The sequence below is a fragment of the Anarhichas minor genome, unplaced genomic scaffold (genome assembly GCF_050575085.1).
Source record: "Anarhichas minor isolate MPS153535 unplaced genomic scaffold, ASM5057508v1 ptg000050l, whole genome shotgun sequence".
Classification (NCBI taxonomy): domain Eukaryota; kingdom Metazoa; phylum Chordata; class Actinopteri; order Perciformes; family Anarhichadidae; genus Anarhichas; species Anarhichas minor.
In genome coordinates this window covers 611,992-636,199 of record NW_027466496.1, presented here as the reverse complement: position 1 = coordinate 636,199, position 24,208 = coordinate 611,992, and the positions used below count along the sequence as shown (strand labels likewise).

The window sequence follows — 24,208 nt, the reverse complement described above, 5'->3', positions numbered from 1 at the left end:
CCCTCTGTAATGATTATATATTTTAAGTCTTTTATGATATATATTTACGGTATATTTGCGGTAACTATCCATCTATATAGTATTATTTATGTAAAATGACGTGCAGAACCTTTTTTATCACAGCTAAAGACAGTGAATACTACAATCAAAATATTAAAATAAATTATTTTGATGCTTGCGATGTCACATTACAACCACTAGATGTCAGGAGAGATCAAGTCAGTGCCTTCTGCGGGCCTTTAATGGCTTTAATGGCTTTTAAAACTTTATATCTACAGCCCTTGATTGAAAAATTGACTACGTAGGAATTTTATTCGAACATTTAGAAATGCAATTGTGGAAAGAAAATCACAATTCATCCAAGAATACGTTAGAAATAAAAGGTTTTACAAGTTTTTGAGACTGCTCCGCTCCAGCCAGTGTGTGTCCCGGATGTTGCCATCGGAAGGGGGAGGTGGAGAATGGGGGTTGCAGTCAGGTTGCCAGGTCTGTACAATACCCACAATTGTCCATCTATTTGGTGGATATTTACTAAATACTCGATTTCTTTTAAATTATTATGGGAAAATCATAATCATGACATCTAGTACTCACACTAGAGGGTTTTGATACTCCATTCTTCCAATGTTTTTATTGTGTTTTTAGCAGCAGTGCTAAGATTGTATTAAAAGTAATAGTTGTAGCTGACTGTAAATCAAAATACGGACCCATATCTAAACCAACATGCAACCGCACTTCATGTTGGTGACATGATAATATGATTACGTGACACTTTTCATGGGTACAATAGATTTATAAAGGCTTTCCCATACTGGTGAGTGTCTAATATCTGGCAACCCAACGCGCAGCTCCGCCGCTACGTTTTGTGAGCCGATAGAGGCTGTGTGTCTGAGTGGGAGATGGACTGAGTGAGGGCGCTCTTTCGACCAGTGCTGCCGATAGCAGTGAAAAATACCCACAAGCTAAGTTGAAATAATTGACGATTTTAGGTCGCTGAATCAACCAGAAAAACATAGTACCGTCATCAATCTTTCACATCCCACTCCAAACACACCAACACGGCATTGATGGTAATGTATGCAAGGAAACAACCGAGACTCGGCGATGGGTAAACATCTTTTTTGACGTTACTTATTCAGATTTTCCTACGCTTTGACAATCCGCCATTTTTTTACTGAAACCAAAATAAGTGGGCTTGAAACTGTTGCAGCGCTTTCAACAATTTCTCAACACGTTGACATTTGAAGCTTCACGTTCACGACTGTTTTTCTTTACATTTGCAGGTGCGACCGAAGAGATTCTCAGCCCTATCAGGTACTTGTTAGCCAACTGTAGCCCAGCTAGCCTGCTAGCAGCAAATAAGATTAAGATGGGCACTCTAGCTCAGGCTTCTGGAGAGCACAACAGGCCCCACGTCAGTGCGGAAAATAACGTGAAAAGTAAATGGTTTTGTTAGAAATTGCCGTTTGAGCGCTGCAAAGACTCCCTAACGTGGACATTGTCGGGTAAAGACAACACGGCCTCAATGTATTCGTCGAATTCGGCTGTTTTTAGAAAAGGTACGAGCGAGTTTTGTTGCAGCTCAAGCTAATGATAGCTTGTTAATATTAGCTCGCTCGCTAGCCAGTCCGATTAGGGCCTGACCGCAATCTGTCATTTTAAGGATACAGCTAGCTAAGCTCTGCAAACATCAAAGTGCTCTAAATGTATCCCACAAAACCACGTACACACGATTAAACTCAAAATATGGGTGGTACGCAGTGACAAAAGGCGAACACTTGGATGTCTGACAAAATGTTCTGTTTGCTTAATTATCAGTAATTAATAATGTGTCAGTATACATAAGTACGTTTCTACCAAGTGAGAAACGACTACAGCCACAATAGAATCACTATTTATTTATGTAGCACGAGAAAAGATTGACAGATGAATCTGCTGCTTTCTAATCATAAATAATCAGCTGTTCAAATTAATAACATACACATTAAAACTTTGATGCATAAGTACTGTGAGTTAGTATTACTCTGAACAGCCAAATATGGCGTTAAACGAGAATGTGACACCGGCTTGAGAGACCTCGTGATGGCGACGAAATCGGTTGTACGCCACAAAATGCTAGATTGCAGTGAGGTGTTTGATTTGTGTCTACAGGCGCTCAAATACTCGTCCAAGAGCCATCCAGGAGGGGACCACCGGCATGAGAAGATGCGAGACTCGTCCGATGTCACTCCTCCCTGCAAGATGCTCAGGAGGTCTGACAGCCCTGAAAACAAGCACATCGACAGCACAGGGCACAGCAGAGCAAAGGCTGTCCACACACACCGGGCCAGAGACCGGGACGGAGGTGAGACACGGTGCTCGTCGGGACCTAAACTGGGTTCAGATGGCAAACTAATAGCTCACTTATAACGGCTATATTTAAATGTCGCGCAACACTGAAATTCTGCAGCTGTGAGGTTTATTTCTTGTTGTTTTTAACTTCAGACATCGGCACAGCCTGCTTGGTGGTTATTTATGTTTTGAAGTAGTCGGTATTCCAGCTGTTGTAGTTTGGGATCGATCGAGCGTAATGTAGATGAACTTATGGAGCAATCGAACGAATTTCAATTTTGATCAAGAAGCACTTTATCTTAAACAGTCGACCTATCTGCTGTTGATTTGTGATTTCTGTAACCGAAACCACCGCAAAACTAGATGTTTTGTATGCGTTTGAATCTACTGCATCGAGGTGAATATTAACACCACACACTGGGCAAACATCCAGGCTTTTGAAGGAAACATCCTGTAATGGGTGTTTCTTCGTCTTGTTTACGGTTCATATACGGTTTCACTGACGGTGTCAGAAGTACTTATTTTAAGGTTTGAGTGATGCAAAGTGGAGACTTCTATAAGGGGGACAGTTTTAAATCGTATTGCATCGTTAGTTTGTTGTGTGTGTGTTTTTTTTTTTCAAGATAACATAAGGATACAGAACCTTCCAACATTTCTCACTATTTGACTAAATGGCGGACAAACGGTGTGAGCCATGCGTGCGGTGTAATTTTAGTGTGTGTGCGAAGCGAAGCATTGTTGTGGTGCGGGGCTCAATCTTAGTTTAACATGAGAGCATTGGGTTGAGCTGCTACAGTTGAGTTTCCACACAACGTTGTGTGCAGCTGTGATACATTGGTGAAACAAGCGTCGGGCTAATGTTGAACTGTAGATCAAGAGTTGAAAATATGAGCCTGAGGAACACAAACAAACATTCAGGGATGTTTGTACAGATTTTACGTGACACAATGTTTGAGATTACTGTCTACTATCATAGGCTGTTAAAAAACAATAGCAAAGAACGAGCTTTCATTATTTCAGTCGTCTTCTATTATTATTATTATATCAAACAGTTTTTTGGGGGCTTAGACGGCATCAAACTAGGTTTCTAATACCTGCCTGACATGTCATCCCACTGCAGGTCAGGTCGTCATGACAGAGTATTATTGATCAAATTAAATTTGGGTTTTAATGTATCGTGATCAAACTAGCAAATTGGCAAAACGCACACGGACTACATTGGACGACTGCCCTTTTCAGGTTTTATATATTACATGAAAGAAAAAATGTATCCTCTACCAAGATTTAATATCGGATTTCAAAGTTGAGTTTAGTCACAGATGTGTACAGACGAGTCCCTGATCCAGACCAGCATCCGCATATTATTTAAACTGGTAGTTTTCAAAGCTTTTGAAAGGACCTGGGTATTAGATCAAGACTTTTATACGCACAACAGGTCAAATGGCCGTCTGTTATGTCGCTTGTAGTGGAGAACAAACAATTATCAACCACTGCGGAGTGTTTTAGCATCTTCTAGTTTGTTGTTTTCGGGTTTCCGGCCCACAACTGAACTTTTACGGTCGAGTCTCACCGCTGTCATCAGCCCGGAGCGTTTCAGACTTGACTGTCACAAATACACACCGATAAAAGCACCATTAATACGCCTGAGGATTTCTCAAAGAAGGCCAATTTGTTTTTTATTGCATTGGAAACTGGAGATCTTCAGAAAATCTACATTTGAGTATATCTTTTTTGCAGCAAATCTAATTGTTGACATGATGATCAAAAATAGTTTCGTTGTAATTCATTTAACACTTAACTTCTTTCTCTCCAGGGCTTGTATAAAAGCGACAAAGGAGTCCATGAATATGATAAATTAGTTTACAGTTAGTGACAATCTCTCCTCGTCATAGTGGACGTCGGTTTATTCCGTTTTTTGCTGGTTACACTCGTTTTCTTCCTGCTTCTCCGCAGCACATTTTGTTTGTACGCCGTCTGGCGTTTCGGAGAATAACGCGACTGAACAGCTCGTTGAGCGTGTACGCCTTTGTGCAGTCGGTACGATGGGCAGCGGGGGAAACTACTACGCTGGGCAGTGAGAGGGAAATCCCTCTCTCTACAACCGCATCAGGCACACGCCAGCACTGCCGTACAGACGGTAGCAGTAAGCTAGCTGTCGTGTGCTGATCAGTAGAGCAAATGAGAAAGGTGTGTGTGTGTGTGTGTGTGTAACAATGGATGTGGGTCCTTTTGACGCACGTCATGCGTTGCCAACATGCGCTGCCCTTTAGTGCTCCGTTTCCTGTTGTCAACTCTGTGCATACTGAGTCGTGTGTGTGGGGGGGGGGGGTGTATCAGGGATGAGTCAAAAGCCGTTAGGAGAGTCAAAAGCCGTTAGGAAAGCCAAACCATGGAAGCTCATTAAGTGGTGTTGTAATGTCAGCTACAGGTGAGGGTTCTCTATAGGTTGTTGGCTTAAAGGATTAACTGGGGAATGTTGATTCTTTTACGAACCATCTCTTGTCATTTGCACATGCAAAATACCGTCTGTGTTTTCTACTGATGGGGGTGGATCATGTTTTCTTCATGATTCTGCTGCAGCCATGGTGATGTTGAAATGGTGTCATGATGCCAGAGAGGGCCGTAGAGGTGCGCCGATCGATCGGCTGTCGATTTAGAGATTCAGATCAGCACAGAAGGAAGAAGGGGAGCAAATATAACCTCTAGAGATCTGTGATCGTATCTTTTTTGCCGCTGATACTAATTGCTGATCATTGATGAACCATGTTTGTTTTTTTTCCACCGTCCCAAAAATAATTTCAACCGCTCTGAAGTCTGTGTAAACATAAAAAAATCTAAATGTTTTACTTTGTTAGTCATTTATAGGGATGAGTATCAATACTATTACTATTATCTTACTTGCAACACTAACATAACAACACAGCTGCTGCCTTTATTAATAACTATGTATCAAACAACTCATGGCTGCAGCCTCAGCCCGGCAATCTACAAAAAGTTCCCAAATCTCTAAAATACAGTCGTGAGCTAAACAATTAGCTGAGCGAATAGCTTTCATTTATTATCCTGTTGTTATGATCAAACTCTGCATCACTAACGTTAGCTGCAGTGGGCGAGGACGGACGGCTGCTCCACAAACGGAAGCAAACTGATCATTTCTACAGATTGATGTTCTGCTTGTTGGCCAGATGTTGTGATAAACTGCTGGTGTTTCCTCCCTTACTTGTGAGGGTTTTATTGCAACAGTTATTAGCATTTACTGGCGTAAACTGTAGCCGAACTTTCCATCATTTTGTTCTCTCTGCCATGATGTGCGTCTCACGCTGTACTGATCCGGAGACAGAGAGGAGTTTTGTTCCTCTGAGATCTCACTCAGTAACTTCTAAAGTACCGATAGCAGAACCGCTAACTCCGGACTTTATCGATACTCCGGGTGTTTACTGTCTTATCCGGTGTCGGGGGAGGGGGGGGGGAATCCCTAGTCATTTATAGTGTGTGGTTTTTTTTATTCATTAAAACACACAATTCAAATGATTAGGAAATAAAAGATTGTATTTTCATTGATTAAAACAAATATTCTATTAGTAGTTTTAATGACGTATTATAAGGTGCTTAGAGCTCGTGTAAACGGGTTATAGTTCATCTCTAATATCTAGTTATGTTGTCGTGAAAACATCTTCAAACATCTGTATTTATTCACCAGTTTCTCACCAACGCTACATTTTATGAGATCACATGTGGACTCATAATGTTATAATTTACCTTCACCCAATACTCATTTTCACTCAACAGAGCCTGAACGCATCATAATGTAAACAAACAGAACCTTTGTCCTCATGTCAATCTAAACACGGATTGGTTGTTTACAATGTAACATTATCAGATCGGCGTCTAGAAAAGCATAAATGAGGTCCTGATCGCATACTTTACTGAATATTGGCGGATAACAATCGTCTTAACTTCCCACTGTGATGGTTAACGTTAAACTGTTATTAATCTGCGGTGCTTGTGCGTGCCGAACCGTGAAGGAGGATCCGTACTGATCGCGGATCAACGGTGGTCTGTTACACCACTACTGTCGATGGCAACCGGCCCGAATGCAATTTTTTTTCACTTTTCACTTTTACTCTAACCAGCTCGTCTACCGACAGTCTTGCTTGTAACAGAGCTAACGGCTAACGCTATCGGCGGTTGCAATGACTTTCACTATGGTGCGTTCAAGGTTAAAAATCAGTTTTGGACGAAGGCAAATTCTACAGCCATCATGATTTGTTCATATATAATCTTGTAACGTGTAGGTTTTGGTGAGAAATCCAGTTGTTTGAAGGAGCAACATTAAATAAGGAAAAAGGAGATCAGTGCAGCTCCTGTGAAATGATGATTGGGAATTTTAACAACCAGTCCTGTCTGGTTGACAGCGTGAGAACAGTGGTAGAGTTCATACATGTCTGCCTGATACCTGAATTACTTATGTTCTTCAAGCCAGAATATCTGAGTAACTAAAGATGTCCTGTCATCCATGTGGTGTCCAGTGTTACTGGATCCGAATAATTTGATTAAAGAGAAATTTAAATATGTTAAAAGATTCCCAAGTGGTATATTGTAGGGGCGCCCTACTTCACCTTAAGTAAAGAGCACCTCCACTAACGTTACAGTGTTGCTGTGTTTCTAGTTTCAGATATTTAAACGGTCATCTAGTTCCTCCATTGATAGGGTGGATGTGAAAAGCCTCTTTCACTTTGAGTCCATGAACTTGTTGAGTCTCTTACTGATTCTTCTCGCTTTTTTTATGTGATCAGAGAGAAATGTAGTAAACATTCAGGTAGCAGGCTTCTCATTTTCGCCGGTCAAAATGACGAACTGCACCGGCAGCAGATTAATATCCGCTGTTGCTGGTTCCAGTTCTGTTTCGGCTAAAATGAGGCTGTTGTGTTGATTGCTCTCTGCATGTTGGTGTGTGTACTCCGCCAAAGATCGGTTGTGAGTGATGAGACGCATCGCTGTTTAGCATCACTGTGTGATAGTGAGTGTTTTTGTGGCTCAACAAGAGCAATAGAGTGGCGACTCTCCACTCGAGGAATTACCTAGTTAATCACATCACAGCCATTTCTCTACAGCCCGACAGAAGGAAGCGGCTCAACTGCCAAAATCAGGCGGCAGCAAGCGAGTTTTGGGCTTTACAAAGATGAGTAAAACCAGCTGTGTGGGTTTTAATTCTGTCTTCAGTGACTAGGACTATTTGTTGTCGATCACAGCGTGCTGACCGGGAATCGTACCACTGACCTTCTGCTTGCCGTGCTCTACCTCTAAACCACAGGCGCCTCATAGACATGTATGAAACTGGTGGTGGCCCGGAGTGAGTGGTTTCAGATTAGTTTTACAGATGTGGTTTAATATTATCATGAAACATATCCTGCAAGTTTTGACTTTGAAGTGTCGTCGTTTTAATTTAAACTTTCAGGGAATATTTCAGGCACCCTTGTCGACATGTTCTGCAAGTGTTGTGGTGATTGGCCCATGGCTTTTTGACTTTTGTCTACTTTTGGGGTTAGCCACGCCCTCTCTGAAGTTCATTGGTCAATATCTTGAAAACCGCATGAGATATAAACAAGCTCATGATAACTTTTAACATTGTTATTCCAATAATGATCTTCATAACGTTTGGTAGCAAACAGAGATATGGTTTAGGAGGTGTCAAAAATATTGTTTTCAGAAAATTCCAAAATGTAGTGCTTGGACCTATGAGGTCAGAGTGATGGTTCTGTAGAGCACATTCAGCTGGACGTGTGTGTCAAGTGTCGACTCAATCGGACTTGTTGCGTGAGGGCTGGCACTGTTTTTCAGTTTGTGGCCACCGAGTGGTTGATTGGTATGAAACTTTCAGAGTGTTTAGGATACTCTAGTAGACGTGTCCTGCACGTTTTGTGACGATTGGCCCAAAGGTTGTTCACTTTTGTCAAGTTTTGTGCTGAGCCTCGTCCTTTTGATGCCATTTTTAAATTCATTGGTCAATACCCAAAAAACCAGACATAAGATCTTAAGCTTTTGTTAAAGCTTGGGGCGTTGCCTTTTGGAAAATCACATTTTTGTGGGTTATTAACGCCGCCACCATGAGGTAATACCTCTTCAGAAGCATCATTTCCAGTTATTAGTCCAAGTGTCATGTTTCTACCTCATTCCAGCTCACAGGAATTTGAGCCGAAGCGGCACATGTGAGAAGCTTAACAAATCACAATAACAACAACAAACCGGCACACACTTAGAAGGGTTCTAGTTTGAGGTAGAACCTGAATTAAGGATCTCCGGTATTTTGAGCAGTACTTACCACCTCCCTAAACCAATTTACTGGGACGAACCCTGTGTGTTGATGCAACGGAGTCGACGGAAAGAGGAACGTCATTGTGGATCAGTTGTGGGCGTGATTTGAACAGCCTCTCTTTGAATGTATTTCTGACGTTCAAATACACAACACCCATTAATGTGTGACCCTGGGGGTTAGGGTTAGTGTTTAAAGAGGAACACGATATAACAGCGTGTACCTCACCTGTTGAACCAGCAGACGACGAGATCAAAGGTCAGTCTGAAACAGACCCAGAACGCAGCACTGACTTTGGGTCAGGCCTGTCTAGCTTCAAAATGAGAAAAATATGCCTGTTTTTCATCCGCTTCAGTTTTTCGTATTGACACAGAAATGTTCCTTTTTGTGTTTCCATAATAACCAGCGAGCTGTATGTTTTTTCGTTGCCCAGCTGCAGGTAAAATGTGTAGATTTTGCTCTTTTGGTTTACGCCACAGCTTGATGCCGGTCCTGTTCTTGCATCCTTCATAACCTTCTGCTGCATGTAAAGAAACCTCGTCATTGGCGGTGTTTTCAGATCGGAAACGCCAGGAAGGCAGCGTAGTACCGACGCAGATCTTTAAATCATTTAAAGTAATGCAGTAACACGTATGGACTTGTGAAAATAGATCTTGGTTCATCTACACTGCAGAGTTTTCCATAAGAAAGAAATGCTGCACCACTATGCTCTTTTGTTGCCTTTCCAAATAGGCTGCCAGATTTATATTATTGTGGCACATTTCCATAAATATGGAGGAAAAAAAACAAAAACGTTTTGTTTTCAGTCCAAAATGGTGGCCGTGTCATTGTGAGACTCTGCAGATAACAGATTTAGAGCTTTGGTGACGGTGCCAGAAATATATGACTCCCACAATGTGACTGCTGCTACTACCCACATTTACAAACCACCAAATCCCAATACCACATCAAATTAACCAGAGTACTCAGGCAGGCTACGTGATGCTACGACTTTACGATCCTGCTCCTCCTCTGTCGAGGTTTCCATCCATAAAAGTGCCAATGCTGTGACCGACGCTTGTTTATTGTTGTGCAACATTTGCATGAGAGCGGTGCAGACGGATGACGTTGTAGCTCAACTACTCATCAGGCACCATCTTTGTCTGTTGTAGCTGACCAGGAACCTGCTTCTGTGTGTCGTTAGCGCTCGTCATAGTGTGGTGTTGCTAACAGGGTACAGCTAAAAACGCTCAGGCGGTTCTCGCGCTTGTGAACTTTAGCTCCTTATTATTTGCATCAATTTACAAACGGTGTATTCTGCGTGCACTCGATTGTGACCCCTGAACTGTGACGGTTTTAAAGTAAAATGTTTCTTTGAAATTGTTTTGGTAATCGTTGTGTTACTGAGCATACGACTAAAAGTTATTAAGTTATTGGGCATTGGATGTTTGTTTCTGAGCACAGCCGGCCTCAGGCTGGTGTGTGTTGTTGTTGTTGTCCTCAGCCAGGCTATTGTTGTTGTGTGTTACTGACGGGGTCTTTCCCTCTTCTTGTGTTTTTGTTGCAGGGACCAGTTATTCTCCACAAGAAAACTCTCACAACCACAGTTCCCTTCATAGCTCCAACTCACATCCTAACCCCAGCAAGACCTCAGACACAGTAAGTGTTGCCTCTACCTCAGCACGGGGCTAGATGATGATGATGATGATGATGATGATGGACTAAAGAGAATTCTAGTGACTGCTGTTCTGTAGTTTCACGGCTTTGATAACAGGTTTTGTTGTGTACTCTTGCTGTAAAGGCGGGAAATATTAAAGCACTACTACGATAACAATGATGAGATCTTGGAAATGTATAATGTTTTATATTGTCAAATGAAAACTGGGCTCAGGGATTAATACGAACATTTAACGGCAGAAAAACAATAAGCTTTTCATTTCCTCTAATAACCAAAATGTTTGGAAGATTTTTGCTGATTTTGTTTCCCGTCCTTTTATTGTTTGTTCTTTACATTCTTGTGCCAAAAGTCACAATAAAATCATTTTTGTTCTCCTCTCACCCTCACTATATCTCACCATTATATCGGGAAGAGACAGTAATCCCATTTGTTAGGGCCGTGTATTAGCAAGCACCTCACGATAAAATACGTACCGCGAAACACGTGTCACGATACGATGTATCGCAAAATATATTGCGATACGATACATAATACTTAAAAAAAAAAAAAAAAAAAAAAAAAAGTATAAATAGAGCTGAAAATACAACTTGCTTTATTATACCACCTGGATAGTCTAATACGTAAATCACATATTGATGACTCGGCGGACAAATTGCATCAAAACTTTAAAAGGGTATTTGCTTTGCACAAAGTCACTCAGCAGAGAACACACTGAACTAAAACGCTCTCGCCTCAACTTCATCTGAAAATAAAAGACGTACTGTATTTGTTTCCTATTGTGTCACTGACCACTCTTAACTTACATGTAGATATCATAAACGTATGAAATAAAGTGCATTGAGTAAAGTTTTCTGTCACTGGCTGGGTGGTCTTTCCCGTTTTATGTCCCATTCCTCCGGGTTCAGTCTTCAGTACCTCTGCGGTGTTGCTGCCTGTACGGCTCTCGTGGCGTAAACCGTAACATTTGACTCTGCGGTCTAGTCGTCTTAACATCGCACATAAGGGCTGCTCTCTCTGCGGGGGGGGGGGGCATGTTTTGACAGGTTTCATCGACCTCTCCGTAAATCCAGGGATTTACACAATCCATCATGTGTGGCGAGTCGGGATCACATAGCGCCGCTCTACAGTATACCGCCGCTTTCTTGTGAGACGCCATGTTGTGATTTTGGCCGGGTCATGTGACAGGAAATAGGCAGCGACATCTAGCGTTACACAAGCGGAGGAGGAGGTAGTGTGACACACATTACAGGGATTCAAGGCAGTTTAAAGGACATTTTAAATCCGTTTGAAACAGGATGTGTATTATCAGTTAAAAAATTATCGGGATAGTAAGCTATATTGATATTTTTGCACAGCCCTTAAACCCATTCAGTTAATAAATGTGATTTAAACAATGATAAATAAAGCAACGTTACTATGCTGTGCATTACAATATTCAACAACACAATGAAGTACTACATTACAGTTTAAAATGGAAACCGAATGCAAGGAAATGAGCACAAAATGCCCAAATATAATGAATGTGTTTCACGTTGCGTCTCTGAGATCAGCCCCGGCGCTGACGACGCGTCTGTGGATCGCTCTTGTACATTTCACATTTTATTACAAGCTCTTGCATCACCTCCCCTCGGCACACTCGCACACAATTGTTGTTGTCGTCCGTCTGGCCTCATGTTCCTAAAGATCTGCTCCTCTTCTCAGCCTTACGAACCCGGTGACGACTGGTCAGAGCACATCAGCTCGTCTGGAAAGAAATACTACTACAACTGCAGGACGGAGGTGTCCCAGTGGGAGAAGCCCAAAGAGTGGTTGGAGAGGTAAGCTCAAACCTCTCGATTGGACACACATTTTATTATTCTTTTATTGTGAATGAGTGTCACGTAAAGGTTAGATACACGGCTGATATCTGTTTGCATGCACGCTCGTATCTTGTGTCTCTCAGAGAGCAGAGGCAAAAAGAGGCAACAAAGACTGCGGTTGTCAACAGTTTCCCCAAAGACAGAGACTACAGAAGGGAGGCCATGCAAGCATCGGCAGCCCCCGGCTTCACCGGAGCAAGTAAGTGTTCAACACCACGCGGTCTGCTGCGACTGGTTTTAGTGAATGGCATGTCTTTATATTTAGTGTTTCCATCTTGGTCTCCATCATCGTGCCTGAAAGCCGAGCAATGCCTCACATTGCCGTTACTGGTTAGTCGATGATGACCGTTGTTGAGCTGATCTACGGCTGATGAACGCTAACGAACTGCTTACCAAAAGACTGAGACTACAAATGGCTGAACGACGCACGCTGATGTGGCTTTGAGGCAACGTGCTGCTGTGCCCTCGAACTAATCTGTTGATACCCTTTGATTGAACCAGGGTGCACCGAAAACCATTACCTTCTTGGCCAGTTAGTGTTGTGTGACTAAAAAATGATTTAGTCTAAATTGGGGAAAGATTCTAATGGATCTTCTGCCGGTAAATATATCTAGTTGTTGTTCTCGTTAAGATAACTATTAGCATCATTTTTTCGTGGCTGGAGTCTAGACCAAAATGCCTCTGAACACAATTAGTTAGGCATACAACCAATGAGAGCAACAAAACGAGTGATGTAAAGATCTCAGCGGTGTATAGCGTGCAGAGATGAGCTGTGATGGTACAGCATATCAGTGTGTCTGTTAGCGGTTTTATCTGCCCGTCGGGTCTCTCGTTGCTGGAAGTCAGTCCAAAGCGGAGGCGGATTGAATTCATCTGCCAGAGCAAATAAAACATGAGCTCCCAGGACCATCTGGTTCCCAGGCGAAGTGTCTTTGCCTTTTCTCATGCAAACTGCATCACCAATTAGCATGACAACAGTTTCTGTTTCGGTACAGTTCAGTTTTTATGCAGGATTGCATGGGAAGCCTAGTGACGCCATTCTAATCGTAGTCTGCACGTGGTCCAGAGCTCGGTATGTGCTTTGTCAACAGTAGCCGATGTGCTAGTTGTCTCGGCTCACGTTGTTCACATTGTTGCAGCATACATACCGGCGCCACAGCAGTCACCTGAAATCCCAGATTCCCTCGGGTACCGCTGTCTCCTGTTGCCGTCTGACGAGGATCCTCTAAGGCTGCTACGAGGCAATTACAGGCAGAATGTTTCCGAGTATTTTTACTACACAGCGGCACTCCTGTTCAGCTACTTGAGCTATGATTAGATTGAATAACCTGTTTCTGGATGCCTGTTCACCACTCCCAACGCCACTTTGTCTTCTGTAGAGTTGAGCACTATTGTGTTCATGAATAAACACTCTGGAACGTTTGATACACAGAAAGACGACATACGACCACACAAGAGTAATTCAATTAGTACTGTTGAAGGAATGCGATCTGACTCCTCCTCACATGACCGACGCTGAGCGATCATCTTTGAAACCTCCACTCTGCGGTATGTTTTGGCACCTGCTTCGTTAGTACTTCGCCTCACATTCCCGCACGCGTCATCTTATCCACCTGTCGTGTCTGAGGGAATGTTTCTGGCACTCGCCTATATTTCATGCCAAAGCCTTTATCTGCAGAAAGCCACGACGTGCCGATACATGGATATAGTTTCTTTTGCAGCTGTACACGTTACCAGTACTCCTACCATGTCGGTAGTTTTAAACTTATTTGATCAAATTGTGGTATGTCAAATGCAACCTCATTTGGCCGAACGCTGCGTCATGAAAGCGCACATTCCTGGTAACTTTTAACAGAGTACCAACAGTCGATCACAAGGTCCATGGAGAGATAAAAGAGTTGGCACTGCGACAGCTTTCCACAGCTGTAATCCTGTCTGAATTACAAACAGTTATGAAGGGTTCTGGTGTCAGATTGAACACAATCATTTACTCCAACTGGACTTCCTCGACCAGATTTCATCGTCTCACCTGGACCCTAAAACAACATGCGCCCAGCAGCGCTGCTGTAGCACACTCCTCTCTGGGTTAGGGGCGCACAAAACATCAGAGGAACGCTATTCACCAGTAAATATGAAACTTTGATTATTATTGTAAAAAAAAAAAACACAGGGTTGTTGACCCTGCGTTGGCGCTGAGCTGACCCAATTCCGATAAATGAGAAGGGTGTGTTATTTCACGCAGGTCCTAGTCTGTCTGAATGCAGCCTCAAGGCCTCGGTCATGGCTGCTGTGAAGTCAGAACCATGCAGGCCAAAGTTTGACCACATATGAAGCACGCCGCTGGAAAAGTAAACTGGACACTCGTTTGGTGTGCTGGATTCCTGATCCGTTGTCCTTAAGTGTTTGCACACAGTTTTATCTTTTTTAATGACTTTCACATTGTTCACCCAACAAGCAAAGGTGCGCTTCTCGCTGTCAGCAGGCCGCCACCATGTTTTCTATTTTGCGTGACTCGTAGACTCCTAATTGCAGGATGTAAAGAAGTTAGGGGTGCAACGGATCACAACCCGCATTGTTCGGATCGTACCGCGGGTTTTGAGTCACAGATCGGATCATTTTTCGGATCTGCTTTCCATTTATTAATTAAAGAATTTCAAGAACACTTAAAGCAAAGAACTTTGGGCTATAGTCTTGCATGAAAACCACAATATTTAAGATGGTTTTTTTTCAAAAAGATGAGAATATCTACATTATCTGGGGAAAGGGTAGCGCCAGGTGTGCGTCTGTGTGACTCTCACAGAGGGGGCGTGTCTGCAGTACTGGACTTTAAATCTCCACTCCTCCGTGATAAGTGAGTCAGTCTTTTCCTTTTCAATCAGGGTTTGTACGGTCATGGAAAACCTGGAAAAGTCATGGAATTTTAAAATGGTTATTTCCAGGCCTGGAAAAGTGCTTGAAAAAAATAAAATCCCAAAGGTTTTGGAAAAGTCATGGAAATTTGTTATATTCATATTTTCATGTCGTTCATTTACGCTGAGTTGCCAGCCAGCGTTTCTCAGATTGGAGTGAGATGAGGAGAAAAGGTGATGTCGTGATCTTCGCAATAGAACATCTTTGACGTGTCGAGTCTTGGCCAATCAGCGTTCAGATGTCTACAGCGTCTTCATTTCCCTCCGTTAAAGTTTAAGTTCCGTTACCGTTCAGACTTGCTGGGTTAAGTTAATGTCCACTGCATGCGGAAGTTTGTTGACTGTTAACGTCCATCATTATCGCGATTTAGAAGGAAAAACGTAACGTGATGAAACATGCAGCCCCAAGTGTTCCGGTTCAGTTCACGCGGTCACTCATTAACGTTAAACCGGAACACCGGCGCATCTGGTTGCAGGTTGTTTTTTTTAACTCAAAGTAGAATGAGGATGATTTCGTGGTCAGAATAACTTTCATGACCACGAAATATGAGGCCCAGATACTGATGAGGTCAACGAGCTTCAGGAAGAGGAGGCTGTCTGTAGCGCAGCTTGACGCAGGGCTGAGATGTGAGTGGAGGTGGGCCTGGATAAAGGTGGAGGTCTAAACAGACGTGAGTATAGATTCCCGCTGTCGCAGTATTTTAAATGCATTGATAAGGCAGGGTATGCTAAACGCAGCCTCTGTTCCAAGGAGATGAACTACAGCAACAAGGGCTCACATGCTCTCTCATCACACTGTACACACTGTTCACTGTGATGACCACAGCCAGTGTACTAACAGTCCCACGATGCTCTCAAGAACCCTGAAGTAATGAGAGGGTTAAGGTGCCTGTACCTGCATTTCAGCGGGTTGCTAATGCAGAGGTGTGTATAGATCACAGCTATTATTTTACTCTTGATAAGGTACCTTAGCCAGAGTAGATGATCATTTTCATTTAAATAATTGAACTGGATTGAATGCATATTAATTGCAAATAGAAGATAGGCCACAATTCTAACATTTTGCAGTAACAGTGGAAGTTAATATGAAGCCATACAGTAACAGGGTTCAATGAAAAATTTGCACTGCAAAAGGGAAAGCAATATGTGCACTAGCTGGATGCTACTACCTACTAAAGCTCTTATTGATGTGTCAGTGTTATGAATGCCTGTCAACCAGAGTATATTTATAAATGTTTATTCTTTTAATCAAACTATTGTCTCTCATTCGTTTGTGTCATTTAAGGTATACTGTATGCTTTGGAATTCTCATTTAGTTTAAATACTACATTTTCTCACTTTTTCATGTATACACCGAGATTTCACAAAATGTTTGGTCATGGAAATTTGGTTTAAAGTCATGGAAATCCATTGGTCAAAATGTGTATGAACCCTGTTCAATCAATACATGTGGAAATAGCTTTAGCCCGGTCTGATTCTGCCACAAACGGTTTCTTAAATGCTGCGATGATACGTTGTTGTTGTTGTTGTTGTTGTGGTGCCTTGGCCCCCGTCGCTCACAGACCAGGATGGTGGCGCTTCAAATGTGTGGACATGCCCGATGTATTACTGTTGTATGTCTTTCTCGTTGAACGTACATACCGTTTTGTCCACCACCCTCATCCCGTCATTATAAGTTACAGGGAAACCAAACGTGTGACTTAAATGACGCCGGGGGCTTCTGAAGTTCCTCCGCTCGCCGTGACTTTCACCGTTAAATGCTTTTAACCGGCTCCGTTCACGTGAACACACTGCTGCTTTATATCTGTTCACTGCAATTAATCCGCTATTCACATGTTTGCCGACTATAAACCTTTGAGAGTGCTTGTTGGTGAGCCAGATGTCTGTTAGAGCCTGTTGGTCGAGTTGCTTTGTGAGACTCTCTGTTGACGGAGTGACTCCTCTCTGCAGAGTCTGCCCAGGCGGAGAAGCCTGCAGCGTCCCTCGCCTCCCAGTCATCGTCCTCCGGCTCGGGGAGCTTGAACCAGTCATCGGGGCCGCCCGGCTCGTCGGCCTCCACGGTGCCCGTGTCCCCGGTGCTGCAATCCCCCACCCCCACGCTCCTCCAGGACCCCACCCTGCTTCGCCAGCTTCTCCCAGCACTTCAGACCGCCCTGCAGCTCAACAACGCCAGCGTGGACATGGCGAAAATTAACGAAGGTAAGAGGAAACGTGGGGCGACGCACACACACACACACGCACGTTCCACTGCGTGTCTGCGTAGAGCTAGCTGCAGTGGCCGTGTGTCGAGGAGCACTAGTTGCAGGGCAACGCTCCTGTAACTACACGCTGCACTGGCCTCAGCTGCTGGTCTGACTTCACTGTGTCTCAGCAGGCTTTGACGTGAAATGATAAACCTTCTTCCAAGGGAGTAGACGGGGATGCACGCATTGATTTTCAGCCTTTAATTGTGCAAACAGACTAACGTGTCAACACCACTGTGAGGACAATGGGAGTTGCGGTGCTCAATGTCCTTTCCTGTGGGTTTTGAGCCCAGTATTATTGGGTCCTATCTAACTAGACTTCCCCATTGCACTAGGACTTGAACAGAGACTGTCTCATGGTCGGTGTACTCCTGACATTTGACTTATTTGTACAACCACATCAGAGGGCTAAAGTGTGCAGATTTGTTCCAAACAGTCAGCGAGCGGCGACACAGAACAGTTGTAAATATGGAGATAAAAACGTACACTTTCAGATGGTCTATCCTAGAAGCAGCTACTGAGGGAGGGGCTACAAATGAATCCCACTAGTCGGACGCAGTCCCTTCCAATAATCCCAGTGTCGGGGTGACGTGAGGTTTCAGATGCCGTTTGGCCGTCCGACAAGCACTTCTGTCGGAGTACACGATGAATGGCTGGCCCAACAGTCGGTGTGGTGCCAACACTGAGTGGAAAACTTGGCTGACATTGTAGGGGGGGGGGGCCCTCGTGCATCCAGACTGTCTGAGATTTAGTTCTGTTATCCAGCCCAAGGAGCATCACTTCACCTCTGCAGCTGAAGTTCTGGCTCCACTATGAAAACGCTGTGTGGCTAGATGGTTTGTGTTGATTTGGTCAGTGCTGGTTGTACGCACATCAGCAAAGACGACATATTGGCTCTCAGAGGTGAAGTGTGAACAAAACCTAAAAATGACAACATGCTCACTTCCAACCCATGTTGTGCACAATGAATGTTGCATAATTGTCATAAACATGAAGATGTTCATAAGGATTCAAGGATCATTTATTGTCATTACGTAACTCAGGGATGCACAACGAAATGCAACACGAGAAGAACAGATGACCAACAAAACGATGGTCGATGTTGATGAAGTACTCATGGCATATGACAGAAAACAAAGACAAAAACAACAACAAATTAAACCAAAAAAATGTAGCGAAATTCATGCGAGCTACCGGGTTCAACTTGTTTCACCCCAGCCTGTTCAAGCTAAATGGCATCGCTACTGAACATGTGTACACGGGAGACATTTCTGTCAAATTCACCGCCCTGCAGCGGAGTAACCGTTCAAGCAGCAGGACTCTATACCCTCCGTGCAGGTGTGCTAACTGTGCGTCTGTCTGTCTCCTAGTTCTCACCGCTGCTGTCACACAAGCGTCATTACAGTCGATGCTCCACAAGATCCTCACCGCTGGCCCGTCGGCTTTCAACATCACTACTATCCTCTCCCAAGCCGCTCAGCTGTCCAACCAAGGTAAAGGTCCGTACCACCGCTGTGAGTGCCTTGTGTCGTGACTGCTTCGGGAACCTTCTGTTTTCTGTGAGTTAGATGCTTTACGATGAAGGCGATCCTTCAGATTGTCTCATCTCTTTGTTTGTGTGTCCGTCCAGCAGCTCAGCAGTCGAACCATTCGCCCATGTCATTAACATCGGACGCCTCGTCGCCCAGGTCTTACGTGTCCCCGAGGATCAGCACACCACAGACCAACGCTGGTCCCCACAAACCCCTCCTCAGCACGCAGCCCGTCGTCTCGCAGGCGAAAGTAAGACCAGCCGAGTGAACGAAAGAGGCTCTGATGAATATCCAGACAGAATATTTCTATCCTTACTTTGTACAAGCTTGTATCTTGATTCCCGTGGAGAGGGGCCCCGTCTTGATGTGTGGTGTGTGTCTTACTGTCTAGGTGAGCACGCAAGCAGGGAAGCAGGCCTCCCATCCCCATCCTCATCCCCATCCTCATCCTCATCCTCATCCTCATCCCCATCCCCATCCCCCGCCCACGTCCCAACAGTCCCTCTCCAGCGACAAGCAGCACAGTCAGGACGCCACCACGGCCTCCCCGCGCACCGTCCAGCGCCACGGGTAGGTACCGACGCATGAGAAGGGAGCTCCTGGCTGTAGATTGTCCTCAATGTGTGGTGCTATGGCACCACCTGCTGTCCATCGAAGGAACAATGAAAAAAGAATGTGTTTCTCTGTGCCTAGCTTTGGTAGAGGCAGACACACACACAGAGCTGTTGACACAAATATTCAATGAGAAGAATATTTGTTCTTCTGACTTAGTTTGAGTCAGTCTCTCTGCCACATTTGGATAAGAAGGTTGTACAAGTTTCCTGTTTCCTTACTAACACTGAGCGGCTGTACTGAGAGCCTTGATCAAATAGTAATTTCCCTGCAGGTGGCTGTTAAGAGACCTGTATTAGGTGATCACAGCATTGGAAGAAGGGATGTTTGGTTTTTCATATTTCTGCTCCGTTTCTTCCTCAACATAACATCTCACACGCTTCCTCCACCTGTGTCGATTGCAGCAGTCACAGGAGTCCCTCCCCGGGTCCCAACCACATCTCCTCCTCCTCCAGCAGCAGCAACGCCCCCCACTCTGCCTCCGCTCCCCCCTCCGCCTCAGCAGCACGGCCCTCCTGCTCCTTCACCCCCACCCTCGCCGCCCACTTCGATGAGAATCTCATCAAACACGTGCAGGGCTGGCCCGCCGAACACGCCGAGAAGCAGGTTTGTACCACCGACGCCTTCCCCTCATTTCTTTTTTTTTTGGGGGGGGGGGGGCTGATTGTGGTTATTCACAGCAACACCATTTTAACTGTGTGTGTGTGTGTGTGTGTGTGTGTGTGTGTGTGTGTGTGTGTGTGTGTGTGTGTGTGTGTGTGTGTGTGTGTGTGTGTGTGTGTGTGTGTGTGTGATATCAAGGCATCGAGACTACGTGAAGAGGCTCACACCATGGGGAGCATCTGTATGTCTGAGAACTGCACCGAGCTCAAAAACCTGCGCTCCTTGGTCCGAGTCTGTGAAATACAAGCGACATTGCGTGAGCAGAGGTGAGAATCTGTTTTTAGTCCCCGGGGGGGGGGGGGGGCGCACCTGTTGGCTTAAGTAAAAAAAAATATCTATAATAACAATTGTTTTCTTTGTCTCTCCCACAGGATATTGTTTCTGAGACAGCAAATCAAAGAACTTGAAAAGTTGAAGAATCAGAATTCCTTCATGGTCTGAGAACTGGTTGCGAGTTAAAGCGAGAGTTTGGAGGGAGGGTGGGGGAGTTTAAAAAGGGGGAGGGGCGGGTAAGACCCATTGCACATAGGTGGAAGCTGGAGGGAGAGCGGTTGTTCGGTTCCCTCTGGAGTCTTAACAGGCGCAGGAGCTGCTGCAGTCGGGTCTGCTTCGGAGCGCTGGGCTCGGTGAACCAAGAGGGAAACCCGAAGATGGGGGAGTGGGGGGGGGGCTTTACAAGACTCTGTTTTGTAAACATCCCCACGGCGGTGGATTAAAAAAATGTAGATTTCTTGTAGATGTTATTATCTATGTTGTACATACGTTTTGTAGATTGAAGCCATGGAAAGCCATGCCTATCAAAGCTTTTGACATCCAAACTAATCGACGCCTAGGCGGCTACATTCATTAGCTAGCCTCTCCTTCACGTTAACTCGTCTGCAGACTTAAAAGCTTCTTCTTTTCTTTTTCTTTTTTGTCAATTCATGGATCATTGAACCATTGAGCATGCGCGACCTGCACGTCAGCGGAGGATGTTCCAAAGCCATGAATTAATACACACACACACACACACACACAAGCCGAGCATTAAAAAGCAGAACGCGCCGGCTCACGACGTAGTTTTTGTCCTCATGAAATATCGGTAAGCTGATCTACTCTTTGGTTAGACTCTCTGGGTGAACTGTAACCTGTACTCGGGGCTCAGTGAACACCCCCCCCCCCCTCCTCTGCAGGTCTATCATGACTGCTCGCAACGGTTCAGTGATCTACTTGCAGCTTCTGGTGGCCCTGCATGTCCCAGTCTAGGAAAAAACAAAACAAAAAAGCAGTGCCTGGTGGTGTGGTGGAGTGAGTGATTTAAAAAAAAAAAAAAAAAAAAAAAAACTATTTAAAAACAAAAAAAACGTGAGATGTGATGGCGTGCTGCTTTGGACCCCCCCCCTTCTCTCTCTCTCTCACACACACACACACACACACACCTTCTCCTGAGGCATTAACACTTCACACCCTCCTTTGTAGTGTTTGTTTTGTGTTCCAACAATTTTTGGTCCCCCCCCCCACCACCACTGGTTCATTCCTTTTGTACAGTCGCTAACATACAGTGGAGTTATTCTTTTTTTTTTTTTTTTTTCAGAAGACGACGCAGAATATAAAAGTTTTATTTATAAAGAGTCGTAGTGGCGAGCGGTAAATCCCCATCATTTGCAGTTTAGGAGTGGAGCTCTGGGTTTAGAGGGGGGGAGCAGGGCAACAAGAGGTCACAAGGTGAAATGTGAAATGTATGTATTGTAATAAAGATGTTGAACTAAAGCAAGCGCTGGTTATTTTTCTTGGGTGTGTTGAGGTTTGGTTCATACGCTAGTGCCTTGTTGGAAGTCTTAAGTCTCACAGCCTCACTCCACACTTCATTTCATCCCGTTGGACCGGTGAGGATGAGCATGTCGTGCACGGGGGTGTGTCGTCGTCGTCGTCCCCCCCTTACTTGTTTTGTTCCCCACTGTTGAAGAGCAGGGTCCTAAGCGGCAAAGGCCTGTTTTTTTGTTTCTTCTCCACCGTACTATCTATCGAGTCTATAACTGAACCGCACCACACATTCAGTAAAGGTGACCACATCATTGCTTTGTATATTGTTTCCTGAAGTATATTGACAAATGAAAATAAAATATGCCTCTCCAGGGCCATGTTGTTCTTGGGTTTTTGATGGTCAATCATCTTATTATCATCTTACTATTCAGTTATAAAGTAGGGCACCATAATAAACATCAAGTTCATCATGAGTTCAACCTGTGATCTCCACTGCCCCCTGCCGGTGGTCTCGTGTCTCACACTGGGTGGACCTCCGGTCTCTGTTGAGCAGATTGTTGTCAGATCGAGTGGCTCATCTGTTGTCCTCTAGTCTCAACTTGCAAGACATGTTGGAGCACACAGAGACCTTCCTCTAGTCTCAGGGGGATTTGTTAAGAGATCTCATGGTTGTGAGTATCTGAAGGTGGACTGTGACAACCAACCAGAGGATGGATGCTACGCTCATGTGATGACGCCGCATGAGTTAACCAGTGGTGCACTAACGTGCAATAAAAGCATGCACGCAGCTCCACTGCATCTTTACATAGATACATAGTTGTTTGCTGCTATATTAATGCTCTGATCACCATATATAGAGAACCTTAAGCTTCTGTCATCATATATAGAATGTTGTGATATTAGATCATACGTTGTGATGCATGATCTAATCGGATGCGGATGTTTTCATGTTGTGCATGCGATATTATATTTCATTTCTAGTGCGATACTTTGCATTTCCTCTCTCAGGCTCCAGGTCACGTGTCGTACCATCTTCTACCAGCAGGGGCGGCAGCTGCTTCATGTGCTTGTCCCTGACAATGAGACAGAATAACGTTCACACAGAGCTTTCAAACAGTTGAAAGTCATGTGAGCAGATTAACTTGTGTCTGTAGACCGTAAAACTTCCATTTCTATATATATATTTTTTTTTTTAGTGAATCACAGACTTTCAATGTTCGAGGCACAACAAACAAATTAGTGTACGATGACTTTGCATGTGACTAGACTGGAGTATAGTTTTATTTATCACGTCTGTATTCGCATCTATAAAAAGGGAAACTTTTTTTCTTATTGCAACATTTTGAGTGATCATCTCTAACGATTTATACATTTTTATAGGAGCCCGTGTCATTTTTCTTCACATTTTGGGTTTCCGAGAGCATCATACTTTGTTGCATTGACAGAACGATGAGCCAAAACGTACAGCTGAGTTAGTGCTGGGAAACAGACTAGTTACCGTGCATGTGGGGCAAAGACGGTTTGAAAAGGCCGCTGAACAAACATGTTGAATTATCTTTGTTATACAGTCATTCATCAGTACAAGTACGTACCATCTCACCTTATTCAACTACGCATCATTTGTTTTTGCTTTGTATTTTGCACTTCACAACACGTTTTTTAAATACTTCAAAGACAAAATGTTTTAAAAGACAGATTATCGTGTCAAACCATTATTCTCTCGATGAAGAATGAACTGTCCGACTCAAACACCAAACCCTTCCTTTCTGCAGAACTGTACTACTGTTGGGTCACTTGTGATACAAAGTAGGATCAAACGCAGACTGCCCACAAAGTACCCCCCCCCCGTGATAAGAGGACCATAGTGCTGCCGAATTCACTCTTGGAGAAAAACAAAATTGGACTTCGTCGGTTTCTCTGCCTCAAAGGCCCTCGAGATAAAGTGTGGGCCCCAAACCCAAATCTGTGACATCAGACACGTCTACAGTGTACGGATCCACGTAACCGCTGGACCCTCTCTGGCTCTGATGCTTCGCTCCATTATCTTCAGGGAGAATAAAATGGATGGCGTCAGGAAGGAGACGGTCTGCCTGTCTCTGGCTCTACGGAGACCTTGATATGGCTCACATCAAAGAGAGGGGAGGGTGTCGGAGGAAGTCTGTCTGTCTGTCTGTCTGCCTGCCTGCCTGCCCTGGTGTACCATGGAGAGAGAGAAAGAGAGAGTTTCAGGTTTAGATCTTCAAAGTGGGCCAAATAAGGTCATTTTGGTCGCCTAGGACTCCTTTAAGAGGGGTCGGTTGGAGCTGGTGTTTAAAGGGCTGAATTTAAAAAAATCCACACATGGTT

General features: G+C 44.2%; 1 protein-coding gene across 4 annotated transcripts; it reads left to right on the top strand.

Annotated features, from left to right (window-relative positions):
- Positions 1–870: 870 nt before the first annotated feature.
- waca (WW domain containing adaptor with coiled-coil a) lies at positions 871–22,236 on the top strand. Of its 4 annotated transcripts, none has more exons than XM_076112511.1 (13): positions 871–1,108; positions 1,284–1,314; positions 2,152–2,344; positions 10,191–10,282; positions 12,003–12,118; positions 12,244–12,359; positions 17,020–17,268; positions 18,683–18,805; positions 18,946–19,094; positions 19,236–19,414; positions 19,861–20,062; positions 20,258–20,385; positions 20,491–22,236. In XM_076112511.1, the coding sequence occupies exons 1-13, from the start codon at positions 1,068–1,070 to the stop codon at positions 20,558–20,560; spliced, it is 1,689 nt and encodes a 562-aa protein (XP_075968626.1). In that variant the 5' UTR covers positions 871–1,067; the 3' UTR covers positions 20,561–22,236. The 4 variants fall into 4 exon arrangements, with proteins under 4 accessions (XP_075968626.1, XP_075968625.1, XP_075968624.1 ...); XM_076112510.1 differs by having other exon boundaries at positions 18,943–19,094; XM_076112509.1 differs by having other exon boundaries at positions 18,683–18,811.
- Positions 22,237–24,208: the final 1,972 nt, after the last annotated feature.

Excerpts from the sequence above, each read along its gene's own strand:
- waca (XM_076112508.1), top strand. The coding sequence starts at position 1,068 with ATGGTAATGTATGCAAGGAAACAACCGAGACTCGGCGATGG. Across the intron at positions 12,360-17,019 it reads CCCCGGCTTCACCGGAGCAA|AGTCTGCCCAGGCGGAGAAG; the intron begins GTAAGTGTTCAA and ends TCCTCTCTGCAG. Across the intron at positions 18,812-18,942 it reads GCTGTCCAACCAAGGTAAAG|CAGCTCAGCAGTCGAACCAT; the intron begins GTCCGTACCACC and ends GTGTCCGTCCAG.